Source organism: Peromyscus californicus, unplaced genomic scaffold (assembly GCF_007827085.1).
Source record: "Peromyscus californicus insignis strain IS unplaced genomic scaffold, ASM782708v3 Scaffold_11__1_contigs__length_118956290, whole genome shotgun sequence".
NCBI classification, from domain to species: Eukaryota; Metazoa; Chordata; class Mammalia; order Rodentia; family Cricetidae; genus Peromyscus; species Peromyscus californicus.
Genome location: NW_026294402.1, coordinates 27,617,425 through 27,631,510, shown reverse-complemented (window position 1 = coordinate 27,631,510; position 14,086 = coordinate 27,617,425). Strand labels below are relative to the sequence as shown.

At 40.2% G+C, this 14,086-nt stretch overlaps 1 protein-coding gene across 5 annotated transcripts in view; it reads right to left on the bottom strand.

Moving 5' to 3' along the window:
• Nucleotides 1-14,086, bottom strand: part of Arhgap32 (Rho GTPase activating protein 32) — a 251,435-nt gene that overhangs the window by 85,360 nt on the left and 151,989 nt on the right. For all 5 annotated transcript variants that reach the window (XM_052755933.1, XM_052755952.1, XM_052755924.1 and 2 more), the window contains one exon: nt 3,244-3,381. In XM_052755933.1, coding sequence (XP_052611893.1) covers nt 3,244-3,381 — 138 coding nt within the window. The remainder of the gene's footprint in view (nt 1-3,243; nt 3,382-14,086) is intronic.

The window sequence follows — 14,086 nt, the reverse complement described above, 5'->3', positions numbered from 1 at the left end:
AGGAACCCACTCACCAAAGTTACAAACGTGAAAATGCAGATTTCTTTGAAAGCAAAGAGCCTAAGCTGAAGATGCCAAAGGAGTTTCCTACCTGTGGAAAGCAACTGCCCAGAAGTTCTTCCCCACAGTCAGCACACAGAAGTCGTTAAACTGGGGTCCAACATGCATAAACAAACCTCAAACCCACCAGGAACCTCCCCCTCTCCTTGGCGGCTAACTTTCATAGTGCTGGAAAGTACTGTGTAGACTTGGATTGAAGTGTGAGATTAACAGAGCGAAGACATTAGTGCTCTTACTCTGAGCTGGGTTTTGTATGCTGTAATACCTACACGCCAGGTAAGAGGTACCCACTAGTTCAACAGGGATTCAACTGCTAAGGGATAGATAAGCACTTTCTGATTGGATTTGATGTCTTCTTCACAGGAGGGAATTTCATGTCTGGGACAAAAACCCTGTGTCAAAAGCCCACACATGGCTTAGAAAGCCACAGACCCTAAGATATTACGTGTTATTGTTATTTTGCCAAATGGTCATGATGTCTGTCAAACTGCCTTCTAAATATTTATATGAACACCCATAGATGGGGAGCAGTGCTCTTAACACTGGCTAGGGAAGCTGCTCCCCAGCCTGGCAGCAGTCATGGAGACAGTGGTCAAGTGTTAAGAAGCAGCAGATTGTTCAGCACTTAGGGAGATATCTTTATCAAGCACCTCTCCCCCATGTCCTTGAAGGCTCAGAGAACAGTACAGAAGAGGAAACAGAGTTTAAATGCTACAAGAAAGGAGGAGTGCCATGGAAACACTGTCTTCTAGACAGGGCATGGTTACTGCACTCATCACACTAGCTGTGTTACTTGCACAAGACCTACACAAGATCAAACTACCAAAATTCCAGCATAGATGGGGGAGACAATGGCGAGGCCCCAACTCCTTACTGAGGAGCAATTGCAATTGACAGATTGAGGTGAAGGGGAGGGAATCATTCTGCATGGAGAGTGTGGCCACTGTAAGTTTCCAATGCTGCAATGGATGGCACACACTCATGTACACCACCAACTAGACTTGGTGGGTCATCAAAAGCGGTCTGAAGGGTGTGGGGAAAGTGGAAGGGAAATAAAGGGATGTATTTATTCCACTGCATCCATGCATAAAATTCTCAAAGAATTTTTTAGAAGTTTAGATAATGCTGTCAAAAACAAAACTACCCCAAGAGGGCCAAGTTCCACCTGCGGAGGCAGCAGAATTTGTCAAGAGTCATCTATGTGGTACTAGTTTTGCAGGCATAGAAGATGTAAGACTGAGGAATTCAAAGTCTGGCTCCACAGTTCCTGAGAGCCATGAAGCCAAACAACAAGTGGAAAGGTCAGATCCCCTGCAGGGAGGCACCCAAAGGCCACTGTATGAAGCTATGCAAGTGAGGCTTGCTGAGAGGCCAAATCATGTGATGTCCACTGAAGAAAGCTGCATTCGTGAAGTAGAGCCAGTCCTAGAGAAAGGCTATACCTGCTGTAGGCAGCAGAGCTGGAGGGGTGGGGCTGCCTAAGTCCTTTGTAACTAACCCCCGATACCAGTCCCAGATGCTAGATACTGAGCTACAGGATTTGGTATTTTCCCTGATGGATCTTAGTCTCACTTTGGTCTTTCTTTGCTCTGTCCCATTCGTCCCCATTGGAATAGGAATGTTTACTCTGCCATTATATGTTAGAATTATGTCAATTCAATTTTTGATTTTGCAGGGCATCACACTTAAGTCTCAGGGGGGAAAAATGGGCATTTGAAGTGTTGGTACTGTCAAAGACTATGGGGACTTTTGAAGTAGGACCAAATGCATTTTGCATTGAGAGATGGCTGTGAAACAGGGCCAATGGCAGAATGTTGCTGCTTGAATGTAAACTGTCTCCCATATTCTAGTGTGTTTCAAAACTGGCTTCCCAGATGGTGGTGCTGTCTGGAAGGTTGTAGAACCTTCAGGAGGTGGAGTCTGCTGGATGAAATGGGTCACTGGGGCAAGCCTTGAGGCTTTATAACCCACATCTACTTCCTGTTCACTATCTGCATGGAATGTGACCAGCCAGCCTCCTGCTCCTGGCTCCATGACTTCCCTGCCAGCTGCCATGTCTTCCTTGACATGACAAACTGTATCTCTTTGAAAGGGGAAGCCGAAGCAAATCCTTTCTTCCTCAGGTTGCTTTTCTTAGGGTATTTTGTCACAGCAACAGAACAATAATTAAGACATATATGAGGCTTTTCACTCACTCAGTAACATTTAATGGAGCCTCCCAGAATGGAAAACATTGCTTTCTTTAGCTCTAAGATTTTTAGATTAATTTTTAATTATTACCTTACATCCCCTCTCCTCCTATATCTCCTATGATTAAGGACTACCCTGTACCTATTCTCTACAATTCCAAATGTCTTCTCACAACTTCTTAACTTCCTGACCCTTCCAGGGGCTATATACTTACGATGTGGTACCCCAGCTCATTAATTCTCTGTAGCTGTCTCCTTTATGTATGTAGCTCAGTTACTTAGATCTGCTATTATTGATGCACATGATACTTTATTTCGAAGATTTGATTATTTTATTTTACAATAGTATGCTCTCATTTTTCATGGATGTATTCTCCCCCAGAAGTGATAGTCTTACTTGCAAAGGCCTTCTGCAATGTCCTTGGCTACTCTGTTTACTCTGTGTTTGTGGGTAAGATTCCCACTCATCCTAGTCTACAATCATCCTATACAAGAGTTGTGACTGTATTTTGTTTTTCCATTAAATGTACCTCACTTACTTTCAAATATTACTCACAAATTTTATTCCAATTGTACTTTTTATTATTGGCGTGATAAAAAATTTCTTCTTTATACAATGGTTACAATTGTTTCATGTTTTCAGAAATGTTGCTGAAGTGAAAATGAGTGCACAGACAGACGCAACCTGCCATGACGACCCAGCAGCACGGCTCCAATGTGCCTCTCACTAGTAGTGAACTCTTTCACACCTTGGCTTTCGTATTTCCACGCTCACTGGAAGAACGGTCTGCTAATACATACTGGCTAGCAACATCATCATGAGGTTTTCCCACCCAAGCAAATGAGACTTGCTTATTTCTGAACATCCCCATAAGTCTCTCTTCTAAAGTAAGCAATCCCAGGAATGATCCGAGGTGCTCTAGTATTCCACACTGACAAAAACTTCGGCTAATCCCTAGGTATTAGTATTTCTGCAGGGTTCTACATGGGTTACCTCAGGACTGTCCTTCAGCATGTCAGATCGGGGAAGCTCTGAGAGCTGGGAGAATCGACGGTCATAAATGCAGAGATGAAGATGTTTATCAAGTACTCGAAAATCTTCATAACTTCTTTTAACAATCCAACTTTTGCCCTATGGGTAAAGAACAAAATTCCAATAAATTCATTCTTCTTCAAAATGTTAAAGATTAGGCCTTTATTCTCTAATGGTATCTTATTCATGAAATTGTGTGTTTCCTAATAAGAAGTTTCTATTGACTTAATGATGATAAGTTCTGCTCCAAACACTCCAGTGAATCACATTATAACGAAAGGTCAATACTTATACAAATAAGATCGAGCCCTCCATTAGTCCTCTCCCTACTATTTCCAGAGTCTTCTGCTACTCACTGAACTAACTGCTGGGGTAAGACAGCATGTGACTCTCAATCTACAGAAAGAACCAATGAATAACTTAAGGCAACAGGATATTTCCCAAAATCAAAGAAAAATAAAATTCATTTATTGGTTAGTTAGTACAGTAAAGGAAGCAGGGGCTCCTTAAAGAACAAGAGAAAGAAAAGCAGAGAGGAGCATTTGGGAGAGTCAATGTGGATGTGCATATGGGCTGGTTAGTACCCTCTCCCAAATGTGGAAGGGTAATCTGACCACACCTCCCCTGTAGCCCCTGCTTCCCCCTCCCTTCTCAGCCTAGCCTAATAGTTCTCATTAATGCCTAGTAGTTTGAAGCACCCAATCAGAATGTATGTTACCATTATGTTGGATATCAAAAACAAAAGGACTTGAAAACTAGAAATCCTGCTATATTATCACCAACATTAATCCTAGAAAATAAACTCAAAATCAAAACTACTAAACTACACTTCTGACAGGGCATTAAATTCAGAAGATACAAAGAATTCAACTTAATTACAGAGTAATAATAATCTGATTAAAAATGGGCAGTAGCCCTAAATAAACAATTCTCAAAAGAAGTTATACAAATAACCAATGGGTACATGAAAAAATTATCAGTATCATTAACTGTGAGTGAAATGCAAAACAAATCTACAAAAAGGCATCCCCTCACTCAGGTTAGAACGCTTATCACACTAAGTGGGATAAAGGAGACAAACACTGGAGAAGACACGAGGAAAGGAAATCTGTGCATGCTACTGGTAGGAATATAAATTAGTCCAGCTGCTATGAAAACAGTATGGAAGCTCCTCAACTTAAAAAAAAATTATCCTATCCCAATACTGGGCATATACCTTAAGTAATTGACATCATATGTCAAAGAAATACCTATACTCCTTTAAACACCAAATCAAGAAAACAACCTAAATGCTGCATATGGATAAAGAGTATTATTCCATTATATATCCCACTACACAGTCCATTACATATTACACACACACACACACACACACACACACACACACACACAAAATGGAGTAGTATTCAGCCTTAAAAGAAAGGCATTTATAACAAGGATGTTATAGATGGCTGAATGGCAGTTATCAGAGGCTGAAGATGGGTGTGCAGCAAGAAATCAGGAGGTACTGGTAAACAAGGTAAAGTTGTAGATAGACAGAAGGGGGCTGGAGAGATGACTCAGTGGTTAAGAACACTGACTCTTGAGGAGGGCCAAGGTTCGATTCCCAGCACCCACATGGTGGCTCACAACCACCTGGAATTCTTGTTCCAAGGGCTACAATGCCTTCTTCTGTCCTCCACAGGTATATCAGGCACACAGGTGACAAAACAGATATACATGCACACAAGACATTCATACACACACAAAAAAGATATTTTTTTAAAGTGGTAAGCACTAAAAGTGGAAAACAAACTAAGAATAGAATTATAAAAATAAGGCTAGTCTGGTCCCCTTGGGATGTTTTTCCTACACAGATATCTAAACTATATCTTTAAAAAGAATTCTAAAGCAGGGCATGGTGGCGCACACCTTTACTCCCAGCACTTGGGAGGCAGAGGCAGGTGGATCTCTGTGAGTTTGAGGCCAGCCTGGTCTACAAAAGAGTTCCAGGACAGTCAGGTAGAGCCATTACACAGAGAAACCCTGTCTCGAAAAACCAAAAAAAAAAAAAAAGAAAAAGAAAAAAAAAGATTTCTAAAGCATACTTTGGGGAGATGACTCAGCAGGTTAAGAGCACTGGCTGCTCTTCCAGAGGACCTGGGACCCACCCACATGACAGGTCCCAACTGTCTTATCTTTCTAATTCCAGAGGATCAGATGCTCTCTTTGATACATACACAACAGGTAAAACTCTCTCTCTCTCTCTCTCTCTCTCTCTCTCTCTCTCTCTCTCTCTCTCTCTCTCTCTCTCTCTCTCTCTCTCTCACACACACACACACACACACACACACACACACACACACACACACACACACACACACAAAATAAATAAAAATAAAAGGAGAAAACACAAGGAGAAAACAGACTGATCTACTATTGCAGTTAGAAAGTTTAACTGTATCTGCATTCCAGGTGGACAGCTCTAAGAAGCAGCTGACTCAATCACCAGAATACAACTGACCGTGTAGATGACTAACAGGCAGATTACATGTGTTTCTCAGATTCACCAAACACTTAATGCCACATTCTGGGGTATATAACACACTAAAGTAAGTTTAAAGGGACAGAGACCACATGTTTGCTCTCAGTCCATTAAATACACTATACTGTTTAAAAGATAGAGACCATATACTGTTTGCTTTCAGGCCGTTAAGAATACATGTCTACAACTGAAAACCAGAGGTTAGTAAAACAAAGCCAATTCTTTGAAAACATCAATAAAGTTAATGAGCTTCTAGTCAGTTTAACTGAAGAGGAGAGGTGGATGGGGAGAAAGGAAACAAACTACTAACACAAGAAATAAAGTAGAGATGGAGCTAGAGATGACAGACAGCAAAGGAAAATATGAGCAACTCCGACCGAGCCTATCAAACCCACACACAAAGAAATACACAATTTGATTAAGAGTATAGATATGTAAGCTAGTGAATCAATATTTAATATATTTCAAAAACAGCAACAAGCACTAATGAGTTCACCAATAAATTTTACCAAATACCTAAGGCAGAAATTATACCTCATATCTAGACGCTGTTCCAGGAAACAAAAGGAGAGAGGACACTTCCTAAATCAGCCCTCAAGGCCAACATTAGCTTACTTGCAAAACTAGACAAGAGCTTGTTATCCAAAATACACAGAGAATTCCTAAAAACAGAAAAAGAGCCTAATTTAAAAAGCATAAAAAGAACTAATAAATGCCTCACCAAAAAGATACAGATAAGAAATAAATTTTTAAAAAAGGAATAAATAAGCATGTGAGAAATTGCTTATGACACCAGAACAGTATGTAACACATAATTTGAAAATCACCTGAATGTGTTCAAGTTTACTGGGCAAAAATTCTTAAACTACAGATCTTATATGATGAGCAGACATGAAACAAGAACTTTAAGCTTTTGTTTCTTATATTTGTAATCCGAGAAGTATAAATAAAACATTTTCTGAGAAGTATAAATAAAATAATAATTGGAATACTTTAGTTTAATAATATTGTAAAGGAACAATGCAAAATCCTTCATTATACTTTTAACAATTTTAGTTTTCTACTAATTTTTATCTTATCAATGGCAAGTAATCACTACTATTCAATGATGTAAAAAATTAGAAATTCTTAACAAGTCTGAAAAAACAAGGAAATATTTGCTATCCTTTCTGAGAACAGTCATTGCCCATGTTTTTGAAATTCTTTTGTTTGAGAAAAGTTAATCTGAAAAATGAGTTGCTATCAATTATGAAATTCAGTAAAAAGAAAGAAACACAACCTAACTCTTAGGCTGGACTATGTTCGAATGCAGAACCTGATACAATTCTCAGCACCTGTGAGCAACAGCTCACTCATCTGTGCAACAGAATGATAACACCTCCATCTCATCTAAACTGTACCAAGTTTCAATAAGAAGCCCTGCAATCTGCCTGTGTGGTTTGCTCACACACAGATGCTCTCTATGTTAATACTTTATCGACTGTGGTAGTAACAGTGTTTGCTAAGTGGACTGAGTTGAGAGGAGTTATTTAATAACAAGGAATGCATTTCTGCAGTGGAATGTCAAGCATGAGAACACCAGAGTACAGGAGATATTTTGAGGCAGGGAGGCATTCCCTTGAAACCAGCTGTCTGCTCCATTACCATGACAAAAAAAGACCCTGAGATTACTGTAATGTTTATATTTTCTCTTCAGAAAAGATAAACTAATAAATCTGAATGAATTTTAGTTACAGTGAAAGTGTAGTTAGGGTCTTTCAATAAGGATTATTAATGTCTGGGGCTGGAGAGATGGCTCCGCAGTTAAGAGTGCTTACTGCTCCTCCACATGACTGGAAGTTGGTTCCCGGCACCCACATTACAGTTGTGAACTGCTTGTAACTCCAGTTTCAGGAGATCCCACACCCTCTGGCCTCTGTGTGCACCTGTGTGCATGTGACACATATAAATTCATGTCAGTACACACTCACACACATAAATCAAAATAAGTTTAAAAAAAGGATCATTCGTATCATTAGAATAAAATATTGCTTATTTTATTAAACAATTATCCTTCTACCAAGGAAACTATAATTTAGAAGAGATCAAAAAGATTTTCAGCTGACATGTTAGGATAAATATGATTAAATCTGTCACTTTAAAAGCTGATCCTGAGAGACTGCCACACTGACTTCAGAAGTGGCTGTACAAATGTGCACTCCCACCAGCAATGTTGGAGTGTTCCCCTTGCTCTGAATCCTCTCCAGCATGAGCTGTCACTCGCGTTTTTGATCCTAGCCATTCTGACAAATGTAAGATGGAATGAATCTCAGGGTTATTTTTATTTGCATTTTCCTAGTGGCTAAGGATGTTGACATCTTAAGTGTTTCTCGGCCATTTGAGATTCTTCTGTTGAGAATTCTGTTTGGATCTGTATCCCATTTTTTAATTAGATTATTTGGTTTGTTGATATCTAGTTTCTTGAATTCTTTATATATTTTAGAAATCAGCCCTCTTTTGGATAGGAGGTTGGTGAAGATCTTTCCCCATTCTGTAGGTTGCTGTTTTGTCCTTGATGGTGTCCTTTGCCTTACAGAAACTTTTCCATTTCATGACATCCCATTTATGGTCATTCTTAGTGCCTAAGCTGTTGGTGTTCTGTTCAAGAAGTTATCCTGTGCCAATGCCTTAGAGATTATTTCCCACTTTCTCTTCTATCAGGTTCAGTGTATCTGGATTTATGTTGAGGTCTTTGATCCACTTGGACTTGAGTTTTGTGCAGGGTGATAGATACAGCCACTTTGGAAGTCAGTGTGGCAGTTTATCAGAAAAGTGGGAATCAATACACCACAAGACCCAGCTATACCACTCTTGGGCATAGACCCAAAGGATGCTCAGCCATACCACAAGGACACTTGCTCAACTCTGTTCATAGCAGCTTTATTTGCAATCACCAGAACCTAGAAACAACGTAGATGTCCCTCATCTGAGGAACTGATACAGAAAATGTGTTACATTAACAATGGAGTAATACTCAGCTGTTAAAAACAAGGACACCAGGGAATTTGAAGGCAAATAGATGGAACTAGAAAAAAAATCATCCTGAGTGAGGTAACCCAGACCCAGAAAGACAAACTCTGCAGGTACTCCCTCATAAGTAAATATTAGCAGTAAAATAAAGGATGACTATGCTACAATCCACAGGCCCAGAGACTAAATAACAAGGAGGATTCATAGGGGGTGGTGGGATGCCTGGATCTCCCTGAAAAGGGGAAATAGAAGAGATTTTATGAGTGGACTGAGGGCAGGCGGGTGGGGATGGAAACATGGGCAATCAGGTTGTGGGGGGTCAGAGGGTGATAGTACTGAAAAGAGACTACTGGAAAGAGGGGGCACTTCAGGGTCAGGTAAAAATCTGGCACAAGTAATGTCCCAGGAATCTACGAGGATGACCCCTGCTAAGACTCCTAGCAATACCGGATATGTAGCCAGAACTGGCCATCTCCATGACCAGATTGGTGCCTAACCTAATTGTCATCAGAGAGGCTTCATCTAGCAACTGATGTAAACTGATGCAGATCCACAGCCAAACAGTAGGCAGAGTTCAGGGAATCCTGCAGGAGACAGGGAGAAAGGATTGTAGCAGCCAGAGGGATTGTAGGTGTCTGGGACACCACAAGAAAACTCACAGAATCAACTTAGCTGGGCTCATAGGGGTTCACAGAAACTAAACTGACAACCAGGGAGCCTGCATGGGACTGACCTAGGCACTCTGCACATATGTTACAGTTGTGTAGCTTGGTCCTCTTGTGGGACTCCTGAGAGAGGTAACAGGGGCTGTCTCCAACTCTTTTACTGGCTTTTGGGACCCTACTCCTCATAGTGGGTCACCTTGCCCAGCCTTAATACATGGGGAGGTGCTTAGTCTTACTGCAACTTGATATGCCATGTTTTGTTGACACTCATGGGAGACCTGCCCTTTACTGAACAGAAATGGAAGGGGAGTGAATGGGGGGGGGGGGGGCACAGGGGGGAAGGCCTGGGAGGAAAGGAGGGAGGGAAACTGCAGCCAGGATGTGAAATAAATAAACAAATTTATTTTTAAAAAATGGTGCTGATTTGCTAAAGAATGTAGCAGTCAAAAAACAAATGCTTTTAACACTAAATGACACTGACATAATGCTTCATTCCATGTAGTGGAACTATCTATAGTTGATGTCTGAGTTTATTGAATTTCGACCTTCTAAAACTTATTCAATTTCTGCCATGGAAGACAGTAAAGTTTTCTTCTGTATAATAATTTCCATTTAACTCCCGAGGGTTCTTATTCATTTTCACAAATTTTAAAATAATTTTTTTTCTTAAAAAATGCAAGAAATATGCAAAGGAAAAAAAAGAAGCATCCTTTTCAGATGCCCCACCCACAGCAAAGAAGACAGTGTTTCTTCTTCCAAGGTGGCTGATGTATCTATTCCCAAAGGACAGAACAGAATGAAGAGAGTAGAACGGAAGATCTGAGAACTTTAGATGATGTTAATAAGAGGAGATGAGCACTCAGAGGAGGATCAATGGCCTGGTCTTCAAGGCATTTGCAAGTACTTTTCCCATGGTTAATTCTCAGCAGACACACACCTTATCAGATCATTAGATTTGTTTGACTGATATCTGTTGTCTGTTGTACTTGCTTTGGGTCCATGATAGACCATGTTAATATTTTTGTATCAAGAAAGCTACGCTCTTGCACCCAGTTGGCCTGGGCTATTGAGAGGGCCAGGCAAATATCATGACAGCCTGCCCTAATAACTTAGTTAAGAACTAGGCCTCAGTCCCTGCTTTTTGGAACCAAGCAAGCAGTTTCTGAGGAAGAGCCACGAACAAAGGACAATCAATCTCCAACACCCCTTGACAGCAAGGACAAGGAGACCTGGGACATACCAGGCCTGAGCCACAATCAACAGCTCAAAGTAATAAACCAAATAAGGACAAAGTTGGGGACTTGTCCAGGCCTGCGCAAATATGGAAAACTGTAGCCCTGATAAACCCCCAACTAACCCTAGCCAATTAGAAGTTACTAACATGATTGCCACTCGCATAAGCCAATCATATCTAAGATGAGCTAACTTCCTTCGACACTCCCCTTAGTTAGACTTAAAAGGAGCTCTCATTTCCCTGAGTGGGGGGGGGGGGGTCTTTGCCATCTTGCCTTTGTGTTTTATTCCATACTAGAATAAAAAACGCTCTTGTTGATTGCATATGTAGGTGGTGGTCTTTTGTGGGACTTCTCCAGGACCCTAACACTATCTCCCTTGAGGGCTCTAGAATTTAACCTGTGTGGTTGTGTGTTTGCATATACATGAAAAAGGGGTGGAAAATATGCCTGCTGTTTGTTGTGTGACAAAACTTTTTCTGAGGAGACACAATACATGTCTATTCACCCCCAAATCAAGCTCCCATGACAGATATATACATATACCACCAAAGTCCAGCTTAGTGAACTGGAATATGGGTGAGAGATTACTTAAAGGAGAAGAAATGACTCAAAGAGTCATTTTGACTCTGTCTGCATTACCAGATACATGATCACGGCCCACTCCAGCATGGGTGACAGTCACAAAGTTGGGAACCTAGAGCACATTGCACAGCCTACAGGCAGATTAACAGGTTGGAGGGTGTCCTTTCCAGATGTCTCAGTAGTCTAAACCTCTTCTACACAGTCCGTTGGGTCTCAGTGTCTTCTTTACAGCTTTTGCTCTTTTGAGAGGTTTTTGTGCCATCCCCCAGCTTAACTCTTTATCATCTGAGATGGGCTCTGACTTTTATTGTTTACTCTGACAGGGATGGGTCTAGTGAATCTGGTCAGTTTTAGGGCCTTCCTGTAGCTATTTTGAGTTGTTTATCTTCCTGCTTTAGGGGCTTCTCAGCAGGGCAAAATGTTTCAATCTTATTTAAAAAAAAAAAAAAAAAGAAAGGGTTACAAAACACCTGCCATCTAATGCTGTTCCAAGAAACTAGACGGCCAATCATTTAAATGCTGAAATTAAATGCTGAAATTTATTAACATTTGGGATATGTTTATAGTACAAACCACACCAGAAAATGATAAAGAAGTTGCCAAAACAAAAGAGTCAACCAAACTACACTTGGGTTTAAATCTTGGTACCTCTTTGATTTTATTAAATTGTGGAGCATACTATTACCCCCAAGTCTTGGTTGCATTACTTACAAGACAGAAACCAGACCATCTATCTCACAGAGCTGTTGTATGAATGAAATGACATAATATATGTGATATAACTATAGGCACATAATCCATCAAGAAATGCCAATGGATTTTGGTTCATTCTGTATAGAAGACACAGTTTACATTGCTAGACTCATAAGTTTAAAATAAATAAAAACTGTAAAGAGCAGACAAAGATACATTTCAAGGGTTCAAAGACGATACCCAAAGAAATTAGTGTCACAACCTACAGAAAAGAAAAAGACTTGTCCATTTAATTTGTTACCTTCTAAGCTAATAAAACAAGACAGAATGTAAGATGACAGATCAAGAATTTTAGATAAATAAAAAGAACTTGGGGCTGGAGAGATGGCTCTGTGACTAACATTGGCTACTCTTTCAAAGGACCTGGGTTCAGATTCCAGCATCCATATGGCAGCAAGCAGCCAGTTACAGGGGATCCAATGCCCTCTTCTGACCTCCAAGGTCACCACACATACCTGTGATTCACATATATACATGCAGGCAAAACACTCATACACATATAAAATTACTTATTTTAAGAACTTTAAGTACATGTTGTTAAAATGTAAAAGTTAGCAGAGGTATAAAATGCATGAATGTTCTTGAAACAGAATACATCAGTGTGAGTCTGTTTCCTGTCACTGTGGTAAAATACTCTTAACAAAAAGCAATTTAGGACAGAAACAGCTTTTTTAGCTCACAACCCCAGGTTACAGGTTACAGGGGCATCAAGGTAGCAAGCACTTACAACAGCGGGCTATGCCATATCCATAGTAAAGAGTAGTGAGAGAACAAATGAATGATGCCTACCTTTTCCACTTTGACACAGTCCAGGAACCAAAGGAACGAACAGTGCTACCCCCACGGTGGCCTGGGTCTTTCCTACATCAATTTACCTAATCAATTCCCAACACACACGCCCACAGGGCAAGCTGATCTAGACAATCCCTCATTGAGACTCTCTCGCCCGGTGAGTCTAGACGGTGTCAAGTTGACAATTAAAACTAACCATTGCAGTGTGAAATGATGATCTCATCTTGCTAGAGACTTCTCAGTTTCTCCAGTCTATTCTTGACTGAACATTTCAAGGAAGGAGAGGTGAAATGGCAGTCAGAGAGCTGAATTCGGTGCAGCTCCGGCTGCTAGGACTCCGTATAGCTTAGGACAGCTACTTTACTACTGTGAACCTCAGTTTCCTTGTTTGCAAAATTAAAGGGTTCAGTAGTGAGGCTGTCGATTATTTTTTAAATTCTCATTTAAAATAGCTTACGGCTGGCATATGTGATGAGACTACTGAACTAAGCCATGGGATGCTTCAGTAATTACATACAGCGAGGCACAGAAGAGACGAATGGCATCATTATCATGTAATAAATTATCAGTCTGGTATAATAAATACTATTAACAACTTATCCAAAATGTTTTACGCAGTTTGATAGGACATTTACAATGAGGAAACTATCTAACATCTAGGTCAGCAATACACAGAAGTGCAATCATGCAACAATTATGCATTTAAAGTGTGGTTGATAATAAGAAGAGATGCTAAGATGTGTTAGGCTGCAGGGGAACTGAAAACTTGATTCCAGACATACTAACCATGTTTTATGGATAAAGAACGCAAGATTTCTATTCATATATTAGTAGTACTGGTTTGTTAGAACAGTATTTAATATTTGCATTTAAAAATCAACTTACCATTTTTCTTAATATGGCCAACCCTCAAATCAGCAAGGGCCTATCTGAGACTTTTCTGATTTTGTTTTTTCCTTTCTTAATCAGGTCTCATCAATCACCTGATGCTAGTTATTCACATTCTGTCTCACCACCAAATTTTGGCTCACCAAATCACCAAGATTAAAGAGGGGTGTATGTGTACATGCATGTGTGCATAAGTGTGTGTGTGTTTATGTGTAGTAAATTTTAAAAGTATATAGTCATGAACAAGACTTGGGCAAATGACATCTTGGACCCAGTCTCAAATGTACAAGCTACTCTTCTGTTGTTTATCCACTCTAAGGAAAGATGGGAGGTTCCAAACCCTTTAGTTTATGTAT